The sequence below is a fragment of the Cebidichthys violaceus genome, unplaced genomic scaffold (assembly GCF_023349555.1).
Source record: "Cebidichthys violaceus isolate CVI_PGR_0920_01 unplaced genomic scaffold, fCebVio1.0.p SCAF_3, whole genome shotgun sequence".
Taxonomy (NCBI): domain Eukaryota; kingdom Metazoa; phylum Chordata; class Actinopteri; order Perciformes; family Stichaeidae; genus Cebidichthys; species Cebidichthys violaceus.
In genome coordinates this window covers 10,616,798-10,640,875 of record NW_027176483.1, presented here as the reverse complement: position 1 = coordinate 10,640,875, position 24,078 = coordinate 10,616,798, and the positions used below count along the sequence as shown (strand labels likewise).

Genomic DNA, 24,078 nt, shown 5'->3' with positions numbered 1-24,078 from the left:
AGATGGCGTTACAATATATCCAGATGTTTCCATTATGCCTTAAAATACATCACTCGTTGCCTATTGGCTGCTGTGGAGCTTTGTAATTAGAGATTTATCAAGAACACTTTTTTTCTAAAGAGCATGAGGCTCCTCCTCACCCATTACTAAATTATGTTTCCATGCAAAGTTACCAGTAGTGGAAGAAGTATACAGATCCTTTAGATAAAGTAGCAACGTTGCAATATAAAAATACAAGTAGAAGGCCTGTATTGAAACTGTCACTTACATGTTATATGGTGTGTTCATGGTTCAGAAAAGACCCCTTATTGTTATATTATAAATATAGAACTGAGTTATTTTTTACTGATGCAATAATGTATTTTAGCATTAATGCTGTGTAATTGCAGTTATTTTATATATGGTTATTTTGTATCTATAACGCTGCATCATATTTTATGAGATAATGTGTATGTAAATTTTGAATCTGTGAAGTAACTAAGTACTACAGCTGTCTAATAAACGCTGTGAAGTAAACAAAAAATACAATATATCCCTCTGAAAAGAAGTAGAAGTATAAAGTAGTATGATAGCACTTTTGCAAATACTTAAATGTACTTAGTTTCCACCATAAAACCCCATTACATCATAATGTATGTAAACTGTGTTTATGTGAAATGTAATTCATTATTCCTCCTACCTATTCACAGTTTACACCGGTGTTTTCTTAGATAAAAAGATGGATTTCTACTGACACACTTCCAGAGCAATTTACCAGTGGGGGATTAACTATTCTGATCCTTTACTTCAACGAAAAAGAAGCAACACACCAATGTAAATGTACTCTACTGCAAGTCAAAGTCCTTCATGAAAAGTACATAAGTATTATCTGCAAATTGTACATAAAGTACCAAAAGCATGCAGAATGGCCCCTTACATTACTATATATATATATATATCAAAATATATATTATTGGATTACAATAACTGATACATTGATTCAGCATTGTTATGTTGTAGTAGGTTGAGGCAAAGCACAGTTGAGTATAGTTTACTCTACATAAACATATCATATAAACTCATATGTGTGTAAAATCTACATTTGCAAGTAACTTTAACTTTTAAATAAATGTATAAAGTAAGTAGCATATACAAGTATGTCAAAATTGCACTTAAGTAGCTGAGTAAATGTAATTAGTTACTTCCCACCACTGCAGCTGACAATAAATCACACTCATGTGTCTGCAGGCTGTGATCACTATCAGCATGTGCTTTCCAGCATGTTCTTATGAGAACCATCTCTGTGACATATGGAGATGCTTCCTCCCACAGCCACACCTGACTGATCCTCTCCTGTCTCTGCACAGATGATATCACACAGCTAACTGCGACAAGATTCCCAAATGGCTCTCCTTTACAGTGAAACATGTCATCTGACCATGTCGCCTGGCTAAACCCAAATATTGTGCATTGTTGGTAAAGAGAGGTCAGACAACTTGTGAGTCGTGTATTTCAGGTTGTGTTCTCTAATTAAGTATTCATGAAGCAGCAGTGGGAGCAAAGTATAGGTTTACACTGGCGGTTGGGACGGCATCACCCCCACTTCCCATGTGTAATGCTCGGCTTTCCCCCCGCCGGCAGACAGGCCATCATTCCTAGTGTACTTCCAGCAATGATATCAAAAAGGTTTTTTGGTCAAGCCAAAGAAAGGTCACTCTAATAATACCCAAGGTCAGTAGTGGGAGCCAGCGAGTCTCCCAGTCATTATTCATTTGTTCACAGAGTTAATGACAGTTGCAGGGGGACGAGAACTTGGAGCCAGTAGCCATGTGATGTCACCAACACATGCCAAGGGATTAGGAGGGCAGGCAGGGGACAAGAAGTGTGGATTATACAGGAAAATTAAACCACAGCAACAACCTTTACTGCTCCATCACCCAACTCTGCATGTTTGCTGCTGGAGTTATGACAAACATAGAGTTGTCACTGAATTATGACAAGTGGCTGATATTGAAGCAGACAGCATTGCCAAATAAAAGAATAAAAGAAACCTTTAAGAGTGTTTTTACTTATTGTCCATCATGTCCAAGTTGAATTTTCTTTTGGGAGGTGTTCAACATGTTCAACACAGAGAACATGTTTTTCTTTTTTTTTTAAACCAAACACCGTCATTCATTTACAGTCTTTTGGTAAATTACTGTAATATTGTGGATGTTTTCATGGTGCGAGGTGATCCAGCAATTTCATTTTCTCTCATTTACAACCCTTTTTTTTAAAAAAATACAGAATTTAATAGTCGCCACATTATATATGGCGCTGTTATAGAGCTAGAGTAACAACACTGGCAGAAAAACTGGAGACTGTGGCTTTCACACAGAGGGAATGAACAATGAATACACCTTATTCAGTCATTGGGCAGGCAGTGCAGAGTGAACAATGAACCCCTCCCTCCTGTCTAGCACCATGTCTGATAATGACCACATCCACCAGCGCTGATAGCGCTCTTCTTTTATGACCTACATGAGCATAAATACGACTCAGATAAAACATTTCAGGAAGGATATTGACAATATGACCAGCTGTGCACGAGTTGTAACACAAACTGTATTTTCTCATGTTTTCATAATGTTAAATGGAGAAAAAAGCCACATGTTGTATCTGCTGGGCACTTGAGCCATGAAGCAAAACAATCTTATATTCTGCAGCTCCATATGTTGTTTTGTCTAAACAACATTTATTCAATATCTTTGTTGCAAAGCAACTGTTAAAGGAGTTGCTTTTGTCTTTTTTCAGTTACATCTGCTGAATTATTAGAGACAAACTAATATGTATTTTGACGAATTATGCTGCAGAAATCCAGCAATTTGGCCTTTGTCTCAAAACCTAACATGCAGATACAGTAGATTCCCTGTTTGAGCATAAGGTCAGAGTATAAATATGAACTGCATTTTGCATTACTTTCAGATGAGTGAAGCTGTCAGACCAATAATATGAGCTTTCAGTCCTACTTTCTGCCACTTATCCCCCATTCTAGGACCAAGGGGTCATGTGAAAATTGAAAGTGACAGTCAAACCAGCATGTTGAACAGGCTGATTGGACTAAGCTGTCACAGCCCAGATCAGAGCTCTTTAACACCAGGCCTATCAGAGGTCTTTCTGTTGGAGCAACCAATACAGGCCAGGATATAAGAAAAGTAAAATCTCAACAAGGAAAAGAAAATATTTCTAATCCATGACAGGAAGAGTCTGAACAGCCACATCAATTCTAGATTATATAAGAAATGAATGCAACGAGCTAAAAATGATAAACAAATGCAAATAACTAGAAATAAAAAGTTTCATTAAGTTGTCTCAAAAACTTTGAAGAATACTGTTAAGAGCAAAAACAAAAGCTTCAGAGTTCACTGAGGGGCTTTTCTCTCCGACAGGATTCAGCTCTCATTTCCACTTTCAGATGAATGAAGTCCAGTGGTTTTCCTTTGTGGTCGTTTGAATGAAAATGTTTGTATCACCTGTTTTGCGGATGATTTAATGAGCGCGTGATGCTGTCACATGAAAGATTTTCTACTTCATCGAAAGCATTCCCTGTCAATTTATATTTTGTTTCATATGCAGCATTGCATGAAGCCCAGTCAAAAGCAATCAGCTTACCGCCATCCATTCAGATGATAATAAATCACGTCATTATCACTTTTACTTGGGTCCATCTTTGAAACAGAGGGAGGATGAAATATTTTTGTCAGGTGGAAGAATAACTTATGATCCTTTTATGTCCTGCTGAGAACCCTTGAAAATAATAATACACCACAGCAGAAGCACATGAACAACTGAAAGGCACTGAGTGTTATAAATCTGATGGGATTTGCATATTTTGTCTCCACAGCAAGAAGCAGGCAAAAGAAATCACATGGCATATGAAAAAAAGGAGCGGTTACAACACTCACTCAGAAGTTAGAGTTCACATTAACAAGGATATGTTCCTCCAGAACTCACTTGTGATTGAAAACGTGAGGATTTCAAGGTACAAGCTTCTTAAAGAACAGATTTTCTTTATTTTGTATTCTTGTATCTGAAAGACTCAAAGTCAAAATTATCAATCAAAAAATCTGTCATAATGTGCTTATTTGACCATTGATCCTTCTCTTTAGTTTGCGTCTCTCTCATTTCAACTTCAACAGATTTACTTTATTACACCATTTAAAAATTCTTCAAGAGCCTCTAAATACACTGAAACCTTGGCTGTCAAACTATGTTAGTCCTTGCTGAGGGGCCACTGTCAGACAAGTTAGGAATCAAAGTGTCAAATCTTGTCTCTCCTGCTATGGTGGGAATTTTAACATTAAGTTAAGGATTGGCTGTTGTGTTTACAGAAAAGGTTGCTGTTAATTTAAATCTATCAATTCATTGACGTGAATCATGCTGGTGGTAAATATAGTGTCATTACTATTATATAATGAAGAAGCCAGTAAAACCTTAAAAAACTGATGAAAATCATGTTAGGTCAGCCAGGAAAAAATAAAAGTTTCCTCCTTATTTAACGATATGAAATGTATGTTTCCCAACAGCCTCAAGGTGCAAAAATCCAAATTGAAAAGAGACTTCACACTTTTGGTTTTTGTCCTGAGCTGTGATTGGTTGAAACAGCTCAACTCAACAATGCACTACAACTGACTTGTTTTGTGTGTGTGTGTGTGCATGTGTGTGTGTGTGTGTGTGTGTGTGTGTGTGTGTGTGTGTGTGTGTGTGTGTGTGTGTGTGTGTGAAAGAGAGAGAGAGGAAGGTGTGTGTACCAGTGGCCTGACCAGTGTTATGTAAAAAAAGACCTATTTCTGCTGTTTTAAGTTAAAATCAATAACCATTTCATATATTTCATTCTCAACACGCAGCTTACAAACTTTATCTAATTTTATCCTTAAATTAAATTGTGGATATTAGATTTTCTTGGCTTCACAGGTAACATTTTTGGTCTTTATCAGACACTGTGCCTCCTCCATTCCCTTCAGATGGCAGAAGTCACCCAATAAATATAAAATACTCCGAGTGATAACTTGCCCACTCATGTTCTTTCCTTCACTGCTTAACTTCAACACTTGAAAGTTGTTCTGGAGTGTAATAAAGCAACTTCAAAATCTATGGAATCAGACAAATATAATAGTCTGCTAATTGAAATAAGAACCAGACTTAGCAAGTGATCACCACAAAATATCAACCCAGCTACAGCAAGACATCCTGTTTGGCTCAGGCATCAGGAAAAAGATCAAAAATTACACAAAACCACAGCAAAGTGACAGCTGAAGTGGGGAGTTATATTCTGAAAATCATTAATAATGAAGTGTATAACAGTCCTCATTTAAATCCTTATTTATGTTTCCTTGTGCCTAAACAGTACCAGTAAGTGTTCTATGTTGAAAAAGGGGCTCCAAGTTTTAACTATAAAGGTTGTCCAACAGCAACAAACTGAATCCTTTGGAGAGTCATGAAACACTTCAGAGTTGTTTTCCTTCACTCCTCCTTTCTGTCGACACACACACATATCAAATTAGAGGAGTGTAGCGGGTTTTGTGCAGTACATTTCCTCACACGCGCACACACACACACAGATAAATTAGAGACACTGTTGCTTTAATTATGTGATACATGTTTTAATGTAAGAACAAAAACGTGGGCTCTCCTCCTTCCTCTAAAGGATCAGGTAAAAAGACTCTTCTCCTGCCTTCCAAAACGCACTCGTCCCATGTCCATCCCAACATCACAATTCTCCAACCCATGTTCTCCCTTTTTTCTGATTCCACTGATCTGAGCTTGAAATGCGAAGACAGCAAAGCACTAAGCCTTCAAACGTGTGATTTTTTCAAAAGATCTCTAGAAGCAATCTCTGCCTGACTGACCCCTGACAGCTGCAGATCTCTTTATTTCTCTCTCTGCTGGCACTTCATTTGGTAGAAAAGCTCTCAGATTCACACCTCTGTCAGGCAGCACAAGTGTTTATTATGTGCATACACACAGAATATCCCACATAGTGCACACCTCAAAGGCATGCAGTTCGTAGTCTTTTAACAAACAACATATATGATACAGTAATTTATGCTGCTTATATTTATTGCACAGAAATCTTACTTCTTGCTAAACTAAAAGTGACTAAATATTGTCATAGACACACAATTTATGTCTGTATTCTCTCCAGAGCCATGGAGTCAAGAAACCCAGTGTGATCCATGAAACAACACCGATGAACCTGTCCTCTGGCTTATCTGCTCCTCACTGCAGACACATGAGGTAAAATGGATTTGACTTCCGCCTCATGTTTGTATTTCTTCTTTTTATTTCAAGATTTTACCTTAAAAAACACTACAACTTTTTGTGAAAAACTGTTAGGGGTGTCTAAAGGGGGGAAAAAACATCTAAATGTACATCACTGTGTGATAACATGATAGAAAACAGAAAATCTGTGAAACAAATTCATACTGTAAGTAGCAGTTTCATTTAAATACACTTCCCCATTGTGTTAGATTATACATACCCACACCACAACAGAATTACCTGAACAATAGCATGTATTCTTATGTGCAGTTTGTCTTGGTTTTATTATGGCAGCTTTTCCTCCATCACTCGGAGTGCAGGCTTTGCTGGTGCCTCCCTCTCTGGAAATGAGACTGCAGGCTCTATCATTAGATCGGATGGCAAGTCTTTATGCAAAGTGTTTTGCATAATTACATACCAAAGCCAGAATAGCCACCCTCAAATTTTATGGGTCACAAAGCATCAACAATTGCCGCATTATTGTCCACCAAAGTCCAGCCCCACCAATGACAAGGAACGAAAAAAAGAAGAAGAAGAGAGAGAAAGAACTCGTCTGCTTAATCTAAGCTTGGGAGATTGAATTTTCATTTCAATAAAAAAAAAGTAAAGAAGATTATTCCCAACTTGTTTTCATATAGTTGTAAAGTTCAGAGGACTGGCCAAGGCTTCAGGGAGTTTGATCACCGAGTCTACAACATGTGCGCAAGAAGAGGCTCCAGTGAAGTCCTTCATATTTGTAACCTTCTGTACAGAAGTTCTATATAAATAAGGAAACAATCTAAAGGAAATTAAGACGTTTATCACGTGATGTTGTTCATTTTATTTAATTTTGGAAATTATTTATGTTGTGCCAAATACCTCAAAGCGGTAGTAAAATGATGTGTGTGTGTGTATATATATATATATATATATATATATATATATATATATATATATATATATATATATATATATATATATTACAGTTGCTGTAGTAATTAGACCGGATAATGTTTATTATTATTATTAAATATGTTTTACTAAAAATATCGAGCCTGCGGGTGATTTATTTGAGCATCTTTCATTTCAGATATTCAGGTTAAAATATGATCACAGTGGTTAATTGAACCAGTTTAAGCTTTAATTTACAGTACATTTTGCATTACTAAAAACTAAACAGTAATAATTAGCTGAAATCCGATTAAATTAATTGATAAATTAATTGTGAAGACTATACGGAAGAGCAATAAAAAGCGAATTAAAAAAGAAAAATACATCAGAAGGGCCTTATATTATTTTCAGGAATAGAGCATTATTATTATTGTAGTTCAGTGATTGATATCAGAATTTATAATAACGACGTAGTGATGTTAAATTGTGTTTTATGAGCGAATATCCGTCGTTAACAAGCCGTTGTCATTATCACCTCCAACAGAGAGAACGGGGTCACAGATGGAAACAGAAACAATATGTGCTTATAAAGAAATACTTTAATTAAAAGAATATAAGAAACTGGTGACGACATAACATGATTTCAGTTTTAAAGCGTGAAAGAAGCTGTGATAAAACGGAAACTCTCAGTGGAGGAAAAGGTCAGATAGAAACAGTCATACTCTTTTCAGTTAGTATATAAAGTGGTCCAAATAAATATTCGATACATGAGACAGCCTCATGTGAGGGATCAGATTCTTATTACTAAATATTTGTCAAGAGCATGTGATAAAAAGAAAATCGAAATATCACCAACGATGACGGCTGTGAGACTGCAGTTATGAGGTCCTTTGCGCTTGTTGAGTGACAAACTTTGTCACTGTTGTGTTTTATCGATTATTTTTCCTACCAGAAGAAATCTTTCATTTTTAATTTATCACTAATAAGTTATCTTCTTCAAAAATATATTTAAACAATGTCAATTCAAATTGTGAATAAAATATTTGAAATTCCCAGCTGCCACTGCATATTTCTATTATGTTTTAACATTTTTGATCGATCCATTTCACAGTAAAAAACAAACAAAACCTAGTTAGACATGTAACACATAATAGCCAGTCGGGGCAACGGAGCACAGCTGAGGTTAAACGTGCAGAATAGCGCCATCTCGCTGTTGCGGCCAGATACTCCTGCACTTTTTTTCCCCTTCTGCCGGAGACCCTCCGTGAAGATTTGTCCTCTCATAAGGTTGACCGATTTCTGTATGCGTAGCCAGCTATGACAACAGCCTGCATGCTGCTGTCTTTTTGGCGGCCACCAGTTATATGTGTTATCGCTGTTCATTAGTGCAGGGGGTCCCGGAGCGGGTCTCGGGACCTGCGGGGGTCAGGGAGAGGGGGGCGGGGGGGTAGCAGCGTGTCCTCGGCAACTTGAGAAGTACAGTCATTTCACTGTAATCTCATTCAACAAGATGATCACATAGGCTACAGGGCCTACACTACTTTCCAATCTGAGGTCCCGGGACGCTCGTGGGTCACCGAGGGAGTTAAACAGGGTCCTCCAGAAATCAGAGAAATAAATTAATTTCTCTTGTGGGTCGTGATTGGTTTGCAGTTGCGCATTTACAGGATGTATAAATGTGGTGATCCTGGATTTCAGCTCCTCGGCTGCTGTCTGATTATGGACAGTGTGTACTAAATCCCATCAAGCCACAGAAAATGTCAGATGTGGTTCCCTGTGACAAAATTCTTATCAAGCGGGGATCCAGGGGCTGCAGCGCGTCTCTCCGCGGGTTGTTCTTGAGATGAGAAGATGTGGGAGCTCATGGTGAGAGGAAAAAAAAATCTACTCTCAATATTATGGAGGCTGTTTCTACAAAAAGCCTACAATTTGTAAGTTTCAGGGGAAAATACAGAAAGGACTAACAATATCCAGCATCACCGGAGCTGGAGATTCCCTGTAAACTAGCAGCGGCTGGATGTAAGGTCAAAAATAAAGTTTATTAATTTATTTTGGTTTTATGTGATGTTCTTTACCCGGCAACATATTTTTTAAAACCAAAAACCAAATAACAAATCAAACGTCTATAACAAGTTAGGCCTCTATAGGTCAAATAAACTGAATAATGCGTAAAATACAAATAGATACAGAAGTTAAGATTTAACTGTATGTATTTCTCCGTGTTTTTTCATACATGGTGTTTGCTCGGAGTTCCCAGTAAGATGCCCAATAAGCTCCGTTCTGCAGAAATGCCAGGCGTGCCATTTAAATGAACAATGTTGTGTCTGCACTAAGGAGACGAACAACACACAATAAAACAAGAAGCCCGAATAAAACTTCACGAGACACAGCTTTAGATGAAAAACAAACAAGTGTTTCTATAATTTACAGGAAAAGTTATTATTGATTGTATCTGTATTTTCCTCACCTGTGGAATATGGGAACAATGTGTTCGATGTGTTGGTGTTGGAAATGAAGATGATGATGATAACAGTGATGGCGATGATAATGAAGACTGGACGAGAGATAACGCGCAGGGTGTGAGTTGTTTTGTTTCGTTTTATTTAAGCAACTTCAGTCTACCACCAGCATCGACCAGAATTACGCCAAATTAATTTCACAGTTTGAGGGGGCTTTGCCAAATGCGTGTTTGAAGTTTCGGCAAAACAACACATACACACACACACACACACACACACACACACACACACACACACACACACACACACACACACACACACACACGCACGCGCACGCACGCCCTCCCACACACAGTGCGGAAGAGAATTTACAGGAGAGAAAATAGAAAACGTCTACATCAGCGGCGCGTGAGGGCAGAGCCGAGCGTGGAGTGACACAAGCGAAGCATGGCAGGCCTGCCCGGCTAATTAATGCAAAATTGATTAAACATTTAGTAGTTATTTGTGCAATGCATGCGGCATTTTACATCCGTATAAGATAATGTCTAATGTCTTCAATATCATCATCATCATCATCATCATCACAGAGGCAAGCATCAACATCATGTGGCTTGAGCTGCGCACACGCGCAGGCAGGCATGCACTCATGCACGCTCATGGGGAAAGATGAGTAAACAGACCTGCTCAATTGACATTGTCAATTAAGATGTCTCAATCAGCCATTTCTTAGTAACACACACACACACACACACACACACACACACACACACACACACACACACACACACACACACACACACACACACACACACACACACACAGCGAGGCCCCTCGCACGTGATCTCTAACTCAATGTGTGTGTAAAAGCTGAGTCGTGGTCACATTCAGGGTCCTTCTCCAAACTACTTGAGAGTGACGAGCCTGTAACATGAATACTGCGACCCCTGGAAGACTGACAACCACTGCGGTGCACCTAATGGGGATCTTAATAAAGTATCTATGTACCCCAAGTAACAAATCGATACAAGATGTAGGCCTATATCGATCAATACCTATGAAGTAGTCCTGATGAAATAATGCGTTAGGGTTTTGGGAGGCTGAAGGGCTGTCTAATATCCAGGAGAGTGTTTGCGGTCTCTTCAAATCATCCCTCTGGCTCACCGCTCGTCTCTGTCCTCCCCTCTGCGTGTGTGTGATCGTGTATATTAAGACTAATCAAACTGCACGCTTTAAAGCACTGGGCATATCGTTATGTGATTCCCACCTCTGCGGGCCTGGTACTCCAGAGAAGTTTAGTCGTCTTTCGGCTAGAAATACATATTTTTAATATAATAAACTATAAGCGCCAGTCATGCTTCCAAATAGTAGTTGCGTTTGGATTAATTTGGCATTCAATGTTCAAGTTATCATAGGAAATGTTGGCTGCTCTACCGGTATTGAGATAGGCTCCCCGTGAGCGCGCTTGGGTTAAAAGAAAACCGAAATAGCCTTCTCAAAATGGGGGGAAATTCAACATGGGGTATATTCCCATCCATGCACTACATCAGCTGCAGTTGTCTTTATCTCCCCTATTTATATCATCACAAAGCGCTTCGCCTCTTCTGAAAGTCTGGCGGTGTTTTTTCGTTTTCTCTTTGTTTTCAACTGAACTTTGCCATGTTGGTGTTGATTGGTCCTTCTTTCTGTATTTTTTTTTCTTCTTCTCAAATTTGTCTTTTCTCGCAAATGAAAACTATTAGGAGGAAATGTTTGGTTAAATAGGACACATTCAGTGCTATAACATCCTTGTTTAAAAGTGGCTATGATGATCACTAGTTTTCATATGTGGACGGTGTGATGCAGACAAGTCTGTGTACTTCATGCACTCCGAGGGTCGACCGCGGTGCCTTTAATATTCTCTACAACTTCTAAACCCGCTTATACTCAATATCAAGGGACACAAAAGGCGCTGATGTTGTCAACAACATTATAATATTTGTTTTGGTCAGCGTTATAAATTATAGTCGTTGGTCACATTCGATGAGCGTCAATTTAGTGAAAAATCCAGGATTATCCCTAATGATATTTTATTTCATTACAAGCCTCCCAAATAGATTCAGGACTTTTACTGTAACCCCCTGCTGCTTCCGATCGTGTTAAAAGCTACAACTTCACATGTGGACTCTCCTCTCGGCAGAGGTGTCCAGTGGCCCTACACTACCTGCTCCACTCACACAGACAGACGCAGTGGGAAACAGAGTGGATGACAGGTGCTTAAAACACACATTACTTGTAAAGTTTCACCCTAATAGCAGTCGGCAGCTGCTGTCGTGCCTGTGAGAGGAGGCGCCTGCGTGTTCAGCGCTGGTCGCTTCTCCTTTTGTGTTAAAGTGAGCTGAGGTCTCCGAGGTATCGGAGCTACAGTTCCAGGGTTTGCGGGTAGATGGCACAATTTTCTTACATTTATGGGCAGAATGCAGGAAGCCTTGTGCACTAAGTAGAAGTAAAAGATCATTTATTTGAAGGGAAAAAGATACAGTGGAAGAATTCTCAGAAACAAAACAAAAAACAACCTTTGAAATAAAAAAATAAATAAAATGAAAGAAAAGAAAACCCATTTTACTGATTCTTCAAGTTGTATCACTATTTCATAGCCAATTTGATAGATACGACAAATTACAATTATAATAATAATAATAATAATAATAATAATAATACAAAAATTGATTTTGTTTCACCTTTAAGCCAGTGCACTAACATAAAGAACACGTGCCCTATCTTGCAAAGCGTTTTACTCATAGCAGGCAGTGCAAATGAGCTGCTTTGCCTCAGCGTATATATACAATAAAGCGCATGCTGTAGGGGCTAATTTGTCATATAGTGATAGTGCCAAGGTGCTAATAATGTGCATATTCGTCGCTCGACAGTGCGGGCGTGCATGTGTGTGTGTGTGTGTGTGTGTGTGTGCACGCATGTGTGTGTGAAAGAGACAGAGGAAGAGCGAGACTGCAAACCATATTCTTATCTTATTTAACAAATAGCCCCACTAACAGCCCGTGAGCCCTGAATAAGTTCCCAGCTTCATGCCTAAACCCCAACAAACGCTAACCATCAGCACAGACCCACGCATCGGCCCCGCAGGATCCTCCGCAGCGTGTAGGATTTTTTTTTTCTTTTGGAGAGGGGGGTATATATAAGGCTACCAGCTCGTGTGTCAAAAAGTTCTCACGTCACGCAGACGTAAATAAAAGTGACGTCGCAGCGAGTTACACCTCATTAGTCTTTTTTTTGTACAAAGCTAATAAATGAGCAGAGGTACAAATTATAGAGTCCAGCATTTACATCACGCTCTGTCAACTAAAATCAGCCCGGTCAGTGTGAAGATCCATCCAAACCCATTCTGAAGCTCCACTTATTATTAGGTTTGGAAGGATGGTGGAGTGAGTTTGTATTCTTCTTCTGTCTTTACTGTAAACATGTGGTCCAATGAAATCATATTGGCTCGCTGTAGTAGGACGCCTACCTTTAACTATCAATATGGGGCTCAGATTGGCTTGAGTGTGATTCACCTCAGAGACGGTTTGGTTGGACAAGCAGTGAGAGCAGCACAGTGTGGATAAATAGGGCTTTCAGCAAGACGCCGAGGATAAAAGACCATCAGCATCACATCATAATCATCATTTTCATCATTATCAACAGCAACAAAACCACACACTCACACACAAAAACACACACTCACACACAGCAGCAGAAACCCTGGTGAAGTTGGCTTCTTCCCATCCTGATTAAGCTTCTACAACAAGGCTAATTCTATTTCAGGCCTAACTCTCAACTAAGCCAATGCTACTAATAATTAATGGTAGGCCAAAGGTGTTTGCCATCACAATATCACGTGCATAAATAATTGACATTTAAACCCATCACAACCACTTCTTGGATATTCACACATTTATACATTTATGATTAAAACGTTGAAATGTGTAGCGTTCAGCAACTTCCTAATGTTAATGAAGCTCAGTGATGCAGTTGAAAATAAAGTATAAGCAAAAAACACAGGCAGTTATATCAATAGAAAGCAAGTCGGTTTTTCAGAGAAAAAATTTACCTTTTTTTTCCAGTCAATATAACTTATTTTATTTGGATGCTACAATTTATGCTATATGAATTCAATAATAGCGTATTTGTGTGAGCGTCCAAAAGTGAAACAGTTCTCCGCAATTAGTGGGGAAGCTGAATTGGGTTTTTCTCCATGCACTGTGTCCCGTGGGGGGGGGGGGGGGGGGGGGGGGGGGTCTACTGTTGAAATGTCATTATCTGTTGAGGCAGGGCGCCTTATTACAACTGTTGAATCCTATTTCTGAAGTTTAACTGACAGCCACCTTCAATCCATTACTTTACAAACAGTCTAGTCAATTACTGATCGGCATTTTTATAGAAAATAATCTTAACCTTGTAGCAAAAAGTGAAGTAGTTGAGCGGGCATGTTGGGTGATTGATTAATTATTTTGAAATTCATTAATCACTTTCATGGGGCAAAAGGGCAACATCCTGCCACAGCAAGTTGACTCCACCCCCCCCCCCCCCCCCCCCCTTCAACCGACCACACACACCACACGCACATCGCACATGTTCACGCGTACGGTTGGGAAGTAAATAAAACATGAAAAACGTGTTTTCAAATTCATAAATTATAATTTAATACCAAGAACAAATTTACAGCAGAATGCTTGTTTACAATAAGCTAACACAAACAAACAAGAATTGTGTTCAACTATAAACTTTCACACACACTCACATATATCACTTGCAATTAATAATAATAATAATCATAAAAAAAGTATCTATACGTTATCAATACCCTGCAGTCATATATTTTTATATATTTATATAAAAACGTGGGTCAGTTTAAACTGTTCATAATTACAATCATGTATCATTCTCTGGTCCATATGTGGCTACGAACAGCCAAAGATCAGTGTTCAATCAGTGATCCCTTTTAATTCAACCACAACATGATGTTCTTGTGTGTGTCGAAGAAAAGCCTCAAAACAAAGACAAAAATGCTAGCTTCCGAATACACACACACGCACACGTTCTCACACACACGCGCTCAAGCACACCACGGCACCTGTCAAAGACCAAAGGAGCAATAACACTAAAGTTAAAATATCAACTCCTTTTCCCAAACCTGCTCACCCTGTTTAAGTCTGTAGCCTAATAATGAACTTCGTTTCTTTTCTTTTTCTTTAAATACAAGGGCTAGTGTACTGAATGCACAGATTATATCTATACAGTCAAAAAAGAGAGAGAGAAAACATTTACATTTATATATCAAAGGTAAAATAGGTTAGCGACCTGTGGCCATGCATTCACAGTCTAAATATACATGAAAAAGAAAACATTTGTAGTAATATGTATATACATTAAAAACATAACTTTCAGTGCTACTAGCTAAGTCTGCCACTCAATTTTGAAGACGTTGTATTACCGAGAAAAAAAATGGCAACCACAGATTTTTCTTAATCACATATACTTTGTATAAAGGAAAAACTCGTTGAAATTAATTGACCTATATTTACAAGAATACTGCCTCTATCAGTGTTTTTCAAGTGAAATACACAACTGAAGTTTCAAATCTAATTGTGGTACCCCAAAACGTTGTAGGCCTACTTTAACAACGTTTTGATAAGGAATCACATCATGCTTGTCAGGCACTTAATGCTTGAAGTGAATAAAGGGTGACATTTCAGGGACGCTTTAATAATACTGCTATTAAACACTTCTCTGGCTAGGCTTCAAACTTTTATGACCCTTGACCTCTCCAATTATTTTTTTTACAAGTTAGTTTTGCTTTCAGTGCAGATTGGGCCACTGCAATCACCATTAAATGCACATATAATGCATTTAAAGCAACTCATCTCAAATACCTCTCTAACAGCAGGCCAGGCAACTTGTAGGATGTTTTTTATTGTGTCCAATTGGGGAACTAATGCAAAATATCCAAAGTTGGATGAAATGGGGAAGACTTTTTAGGCAAATAATTTGGAAAACAAAGTTGATCCTGTAACTTCGTATTAATAAAGAGCAAAATGTTACTGGTGGGTCATAAAGTTGAACATGAACTCCAAAAAAACTCCCTTTTCCCAGATGGTATTGGTCATCCTAAGAATATAAGTGCGCTTGCAGCATTAAGCCTAGATTATAAGCCTAAACTCCTATTGCTGTGGTTTTAATTCTTTTTAGAACTTTTTTTAATTTTTTTTTTCTCAATTTTTTACACCTTTTTTAAAATAAATCATTGTCTTAGAAAATAACACCACCTGTACTACAGAAATCACATAGGCCGGTTTGGAACCAGAAAGGAGGAACAAAGAAAGTACAAAACACAGCTATACATGGACACAGGACAAGTCATTTGAGAAAAGAAAATTCACGTTTTGTATTTTCCCTTTCTCCTGTTTTTTTCATTTGACCCAAATTATCATTTTAAATGCACTTAATACTTAAATTTTCCTCATAAGGATCAACAAAATCCCTTTTACTTTTTTTTCCTCATTTTCTTCTTTCATTACAAAAATGAATCGAAGCAGGTTGTTCTGCATGAACACTGGGAGCTTGTATCTGCCATTTTGAAAGTTCAGTGGACGTCTCAATTTTTTTGGAGTAGGGGGGAATTCACAGTCATTTACGTCAATGTCTTTCTTCATGAAAGCCAGCCCCGTGTAACAGCCGGTTGTTTTTTTTATTCCTTCCACAAAAGCAGCTATAATCATTGTAGTCTCGCAGCCCCCCAACCCCACCTTTTGTTTGTTCGTCTCCTTCTTGGTTTACTGAATTGACATGTAAGGCCAGTTAAAACTGCTCCCCGAAAGCAACATATCCCTGATGAGAGTTTCAATTGGGGTTTTACCTACCAATCGGACGAAAAATAATTGTTCTATGACCGAGGAAGAGACTGTGCGGAGGGAAGGCAAGCGGAGTAACAACTTCCCAAACCGTGTTGGCTGGTTGGGATACTGGCTCCGGACATATTCCTCCAGGGCGCACTGGGACTTCTCCTGCAAACTTTCCACATGGGCCACATCTGAGAGGCCACAAGCATCTGGAAGGAGGGGGAAAGCAAATAAACATTAATAAAGTGTAACCTAAAGTGTTTCTCTCACTAGGAGTTTTTTTTCCCACCGTGGTGATTTGGCGGAAATTGATAGCCTGTCACATTTAGGAAAAAAACAATTATTTTAGGAAATTATTCTTATCCCATTATATGTAGAAGTGGAGTTTATTAGTCTTGGGGCTTGTTTTCATTAATAACTAGTGCATATATTTTTCAATGTGTATGATAATTATTTAATACCATTGCGCTAGGCGAATAATTATCACACCACAAACAAAATCCATAGCTCTGCTCTATGATGGCAACATCTATGGCTTAAACAATTATATCATATTTTAATTAAAACATATAAAGATAAAATAAAAACCGAACTTGAACCTTTTTTGCCATACTCAAGAAGCAGCGGAAAATGTGAGTGTTGTTTTGCCACTCTTAATTCGGCGGTCCTGCTTTTATCGCTGCTATAACTCGGCTATAGAGTCAATTAAAGGTGAACTAAATAATTAAGCATATTCATAGCAAAAGACTGTGTTTTAGATGGGCCTGTCTTTCACAGTCAGAGGCAGAGCGAGGCAGAGGGGAGGGGGAGGGAGAGAGGGAAAGACAGAGAGACCTACTGACCTTTAGTGAGCAGAGATTTAGCTTGGAAAAAGGGCCCATAGCCTACGGAGTTGCCGTCATACTACACCACCAGAGACGCATAATCACTATCTTTGCTGCTGCATGTGGGCGGCAGCTGATTATGAGCCAAAAACGCTTGTACGCGCAATGGTTAAGTTTGTAAAGTTTATGCATGACAACAACCAAACCACCAAAGTAGCAAAGGCGTGTCATTCAAACTACAACACGCAGCTCATGTTCAAGCCTCAGGTATGGAAGAGACAAATTAAACCATCGTGGCCCATTAAAAGGCTTACTAATAAAATTCAATGACCTAAAATGCGACTTCTTTTTTTTTTTAATAGGCTAACAAACCACCACGAGAACAATAGTGGGCTGCTAGTGCTAAATGAAATACACAGGGTGATGGCTTGCAGGTATGATATAATTTGAAAGACATGCATTCACATATGGTGAAACCTTGTAAATCTCTTATACACGGATTTTTTTTATTTCACCCTTTAATGGTGGAGCTAATGTAACAAAATAGCTGAGAAGTTTGGGTCATGACCTAGTTCTGGAGCAAGTCCAGAGACGCCTTGAATCCTGCGAGGCGCGGAGAATATTTCTGCAAATAAAATGAAAGCCGCCCCTTTTGTCAGTGTTCAATATCCCATAATACTGTTAGAATCTGACATATTTGCAATTACAATGTGAGCATGGGGTCTCCATGCTTTTTCTCGGACATGTCTGTCCCCTGAATGACACGAGAGCGTTGAAACCTGCGCTTTGCTTTTACTGTGTGCAAATGGGACATTAGGCTTGTCTTTCTTTTTCTATTCCCCTCCCCCTCGGAGCCTGACATCATTTATATCTGTCATCCCTTACAAACAAGACGTGGGGTATACACACATTGATATATGGCGGAAAAAAAAAATCAAAGTGTAGCAATTCATCTGCAAGCTATTGGATTCCTAAAAAGTGTGTTTGTAGATAGATTTTATGATGATTACGGTAATTATTGTGGAGTTATCGGTCTTCTTTAACTCGAGATTATGTTCTAATGTTTCAGTCACTTTGCTCTTGTTTTGTTGTTAATTTAAGTAAAAAAAAATCCATTACGTGGCCATGCCTAATATTTCCAGTTTAGCCCTGTGTGTGTGTGTGTGTGTGTGTGTGTGTGTGTGTGTGTGTGTGTCTGTGTGCGTGCGTGCGTTAAATCAGTTGATTAATCAAGTGGTTTTATAATTTAGTAGCCAAAAGCCTATCCAAAAGCTGTTGACCATGAAGGCAGCATATAGGTGGCCATTGAATCATGGTGTTCATCTAAGACAAGCAACAACCTCTGTAGATACATTTATGTCAGCGTTAATTTAGCTGATGTCAGTGAGCATGTTAGTGACATTCACACAGACTGAACTTGGAGTGTGCCAGTCTATTGTCTTACCTGTGGTGAAGAGCACAATTGCCTTTAGGCAGCTATATTCAGCAGAGTCAACGTGCAAAGCTTTGAGCTTCTCCACTTGTTCTTGGAAGATCCTAATGTGGTCCATAAAGGCCACCACTCTGTCCGCAGACATGGGGGAGGCGTGAAGGCCAGCCGCCGCCAGGAGAGGAGCCACGTGCAGGGGCATGGAGCACTGCGCTGCGTTGAGCACAAATAACTCACTCCACGTCAACCTCAGCAGAGCCACCTGGTCGGTGATCTGAAGGTCTGGGAAGAAGGGAATATTCCTGGCCCACTCCACGGCGCTGAAGAGCATCCTGGCTGCTAGTTCACAAATGTTCTCGATGCCCATTATGTTGTTGGGCTGCATGCACTGACTGCCATACCGGGACGTCGGGTAGGGCTCCGCTCTCAACAGGAGAGAGATATATCCGGATAAGTAGGAATGGCAGTGCAGTGGGTCTCCATTTGTCAAGGCGAACTGACCGTGGTGTGGCTGTGTGGGTGGCACCCGTCCCCTTTGCACGGCTGCAGTAAAAAGAGAAACTACAGATATTGAAGCCTGAATTCTACAAATCATCACACAATATCCTCCTGGGCTTAGAGACATGCTGTTAAATATTATACATTTTAACTGGGCAGAAAAACTGAATCAAACGCTTACAGCTCTTATGATAAATAAATGACACACATCATGTTTTTTTATATAACATCATAACACGCACACACACGCAGACACACACACACACACACACACACACACACACACACACACACACACACACACACACACACACACACACATTATGTTATTGCATGGGAGTTTAAAAAAGGCTGCACAGACAATAATGAAGCTGTAGGGAGATAAATCAGGTAATGAAACACCAGAGATGCGCCTTAAACACGTTTAACACAAGACATGCATATGTCTAGCTTTAAAATGATGCTTTTCGGCAACAGCAACATGAGCTGGCTGTGAAGGAACACAAAGAGGGCAAGGGAGACCTTGCATGTTTAACCCTTAACCTACTTAGCAATTCATCTCGTTTTACCATACATGCAGGCCTATTTTCGACTGATATTCAAATAAATTCTTAGAATTATGTGCGCATAATTCACGCTAGTGTCCAGCTTTAGACTCAGTGAACGAGGCATACGGGGTAGATGTGGAGATGTAGCCTGAACACGCTATCTATTAATTCGATACTCGCCATAATAGCGCAGAAGGCTATATTGTATCATTCACTACAGATGTATCTATGCGCTCATGGCGTTATCTGAATATAAATTCGATAGCCCTCGCATGGCCAGGGGTCGGATCTCATATGTGAAATGCAGGACTATGGAGCGCTGGAGCCGGATACTACAATACAGCGGCTAAAAGGAAGAACCGACGAGCCCCATCTCGACCACGGCGGAGAGCGGCTCCATTGCGTGCTGCTGCCGCACAGCCGGGGAGGGAACAGTCGGGAGAGAGAACAGGCTACGGTGGCGACATAACACGGTTTCATGTCTGGAAGCCTAAAAGCACATTCACACAAATATATAAGAAAACAAAAAGTCCCAATACCTTCCCGTCTCATGCCGACTTTGAGGCATTTTTTGAGGCGGCAGTACTGACACTGATTGCGGTGGTGTTGGTCGATTGGACAATTCCTGTTGGCACGGCATGTGTAAGTGAGGTTCCGTCGTACGCTCCGTTTGAAGAAGCTTTTGCACCCCTCACAAGTGAACTGGCCGTAGTGTTTGCCGCTAGATTTATCCCCACAGACCACACATTCAATGTGCTGTGGCTGCTGTTTCTCCGATTGCTGCGTCGTCTGGTTCGTCGGCGTGGACTGTGTGTTGTTCGGGGGTCCTTGGATCGGCGTCTGAGGGGTCGGAGGGGCGACCTGAGAGGCTGTCAGATTCAACTGGCCTGGTTGAGGGGTGGGAAGAGATAGTCCTCCTTGGGTTTGCGAGGAAAGGGTGCCTTGGGTGTCAGCCACATCGTCCTGGGAGCCTCTCCACACTACCATTGCCATATCTATCAGTCAACGTAAAGAAACTTTTTGTCTGCCGTTTTGGTGTCGCGGTGAATAATGTCTCAAGGAAACGCAGTAAACTGTGACTAACAGCCGGACACACAAAATGTCAAATCTAGCCTACGTTGAATCCACTCAGAATCTCCCGAAAACTGTCGATTTATTGCTGTTGGAGACGTTGCGAAGCACGTTTTCAAAACTGATGCGATGGCGAGCTGAGTCGCTGCCTTGCGCTTAAAGGCCAAGTCCAGGGGCGCTTACAGTCAGCCATCCAGTACACCCATCAATGGGAAATGTAGGCTAAATATTAAAATAATCAGCCGAGGTAGCATGGACTATTCAGTGAATGATGGAGCAGGGTTGGAGAGACCGTGCCTGCAGCAGCATAAAACAATTGGTGAGCACACACTGTAGCAGCTACTATCAAGTTGTCCAGCACAAGTCTTGAAGAAAATCACCAACTGGGTAAAAAAAATCGCGTCTTCTTCCTTTTTCTTCTTGTGAGGTAGCGCCAGCAAAGCGCGCAGCTGAAGCCAATGCTTTTTGGAGAGCCTGGAATATGAAGACAACTCTCCCCAAAAAAAGCGAAAGCACTAAAAAAACCAAAACACAAAAAACAAAGATCGCAACCTACAAACCTCACTCCGTGCACTGAAAAATAATAGGAAAAGGAGTAAAGAATCAAAGTGATCAAATATGTTAAAAAGGCGGAGGTTAGGAAGTGATTTGCGATTGGTAGGAGCCGGGCTGGCAGAATGCTTTCTCTCTGATCAGCTCACTGAGCTCTCTATATAGTGAACTTTGACACGACTGCTGCAACTTAGCACACGTTACCATGGAGATCTGCTGCCATATAAGGAAGGAGAGTGTGTTTGACTGGTCAGAGCTCAGGGACCTCCCCCTGAACCTTATTGGCTAGTCGGCACTTGTGCTACTTGGTACCTTGCCAGAGCCAGCATGGAGGTCGAGAGGGCCGCTTGGTCCTAAAACGAGACGAGTTTCGGGAAAAGGAATCCTTTCTATTCACTCAAATAGCCCAGACTATAGAATATACTGATATTACCAGTAAAGCTTTGGCAAATTGCATGAAGAAAAACACAAAATCTAAATTCAGTGCCTCATGTCGCATTACAGTGTATCCGTAGCCGTATAGCAAGCTGAAATATCCAGAGATTGTGTCCCTGAGACACAGGTGCACCTTTTGGAACAGAATCTGTGCTCATTAGCCACTATAAAACTGTCTATCTATTGGGCCATACTCTTCATCCTTTAAGCAAGTGGATATAAAGACAGAGAACAAAAATACACATCTTAGAAGAAAAACAGACAAAAAAGACACTCAGACTGCATGATGCTCTAAATAAAGGTTGTGGACACTATCTAGGATAATTGTGAATAAAGCAGCATGAAGACTCATGTGGTCAATGCACATATAGCCTACACCAAAGCCATGTGCATAAAAGGGTCACACAAAAAAAGCTATGTCATCTGAATTTCTACATGTGTCTCCACATTTGTCCAAGATCCTATATTTGTACAGGGTAATATACCTATTAGCGCTTCTATTCACACCATGTACCATTCATCAAAGTCCACACCTCTTGTAAAAATGTTATGATAGGCTACTGACATCATCTGGACACCCGCTGCAGCCTGCTAATCCCCTGCCGCAAACATCCCTAACACACCAGGTCAGAAAGGCCATATCTGGGTCTCAAAAGTCAAAGCTTTTTTTCTTTATGTGGTCAAAACGTGAAATGACTACAGCTTTAAATAGGGACTACATTTAAAATGTCCCTTGAGGTCAAAGGCCATGCCCTTCACATTAAGGTTAGGATGAAAGTTAAGCCACTTCCTGATAAACAACACGATAAAAGCTGGTGTGGTCATTTAGATGCTTTATAACGCCTGTCAGATGTAGCCTTATAATAAAGATAATCTACAGTTTGGGATGATGACAAACACAGCAAGGGATGCCATGCATGTAAAACGGGGTCAGTGGTTGGCCAGAGTTTCTGTCCACATGGTTCATATTTTTTGCTATTTAAACGCCAGTAAAGAAAAGGTTTACTTAATGCCCGGAGGCTATTAAAGTTGAAATCCAGGTAAAACTTCACGGAGACATACAGATGAACCTATAGCCTGAGCCGTGTCTGTGTCCACAGAGAGAGAGCAGCAGCAGCAGCAGCATGCATTGTCCCAGGATGTTTTACAGTATATGGGTGCCCCCTAGCGTATGAAGTTCTTGCTTCAAATGAAATTCAATTTAGAGGAACCATCCGACACGGAAACCGCTTCAGTCTCTTCTCCCGCATCGACCAAACTAACAAGCACCATTTTATACTGATGACTGTTTGTTTAAATTCTGTTTTACATGACTTGGACGGCAACGCTTTGAGAGTTGCCAAAGTTGGATTTACTTTTTTGCCACTTCAGGCAGTCCCCGCGGTGGTATTTAGACCAATTATTTCTTTATTCTAAAACAAATGAGCCGATTACATTTAGTCTGCATGACTATTTTGTCGGTTTTATTTACAGAAGTCGTGAAAATGAAGAGCCTGAAAATAAAAACACCCCGAAAGGTATTCATTTATCGAGGATCCAGCGTCCTTTAAATGGTAAGTATACATTTTGCACACTTTATTGGGATAAATCGGCAAATTGCAGTGCTTTATTTCTTAGCTCTATATTAAATGATTGTTTAAATAAGCGGGAAGGATTATCTGTTGAAATAAAAGACATACTGCTGTACTGTAGCAGACAGAGCATATTGCAGCGTACATATTGGCTACGATGTTTCTGCGCGTTGAGAACGGTCATTTTCGGTTATTATCCAAGTGTTAATTTCTAAGAGGATCACAATAAGCCCAACTACTTTGCAAATAACCATCCATTACGTTATTTGATAGTGACAGAGAGGCAGGAGGCTGTATTCTTATAGTAACAGACCTACCAAATGCATACGTTGCTTCGTCCGTAGCGGGATGCATCTTCTCTCTCTTTCAGAATATATTTTGTCTTCTCTTTTTCGACACAGTGCTGAAAATGAAACTGGCAAAGCTTCCTCTCCAACAGACGGGATCAAACACCAAAAACCCACGCTGTTTATTGGAAATTTTGGCAAATGTCTGATCATGCAAAAACTTTGGATAGCCGGAACAAACAACTGATTCACGTCATGTGTTGTTGAGCGAGGAGTTGGAAATATAAGTTGAAGTGTCTTCCGAGCAGAAGATCATTTGACTGCCTCTGGAAATGATACGTAGGCTTTACAGCAAAGCAGAGATCCTGTGCGCCTTTTCTCTC

General features: G+C 40.0%; 1 protein-coding gene across 3 annotated transcripts; it reads right to left on the bottom strand.

Annotated features, from left to right (window-relative positions):
- Positions 1 to 14,259: 14,259 nt before the first annotated feature.
- Positions 14,260 to 23,864, bottom strand: nr2f2 (nuclear receptor subfamily 2, group F, member 2). 3 transcript variants are annotated; one of them, XM_068722355.1, is made up of 3 exons: positions 23,726 to 23,864; positions 18,749 to 19,276; positions 14,260 to 16,689 (listed from the first exon to the last, which is right to left on the bottom strand). In XM_068722355.1, the coding sequence occupies exons 1-3, from the start codon at positions 23,760 to 23,762 to the stop codon at positions 16,415 to 16,417; spliced, it is 840 nt and encodes a 279-aa protein (XP_068578456.1). In that variant the 5' UTR covers positions 23,763 to 23,864; the 3' UTR covers positions 14,260 to 16,414. The 3 variants fall into 3 exon arrangements, with proteins under 3 accessions (XP_068578456.1, XP_068578454.1, XP_068578455.1); XM_068722353.1 differs by lacking the exon at positions 23,726 to 23,864 and adding an exon at positions 20,319 to 21,552 and having other exon boundaries at positions 18,749 to 19,294; XM_068722354.1 differs by lacking the exon at positions 23,726 to 23,864 and adding an exon at positions 20,319 to 21,551.
- Positions 23,865 to 24,078: the final 214 nt, after the last annotated feature.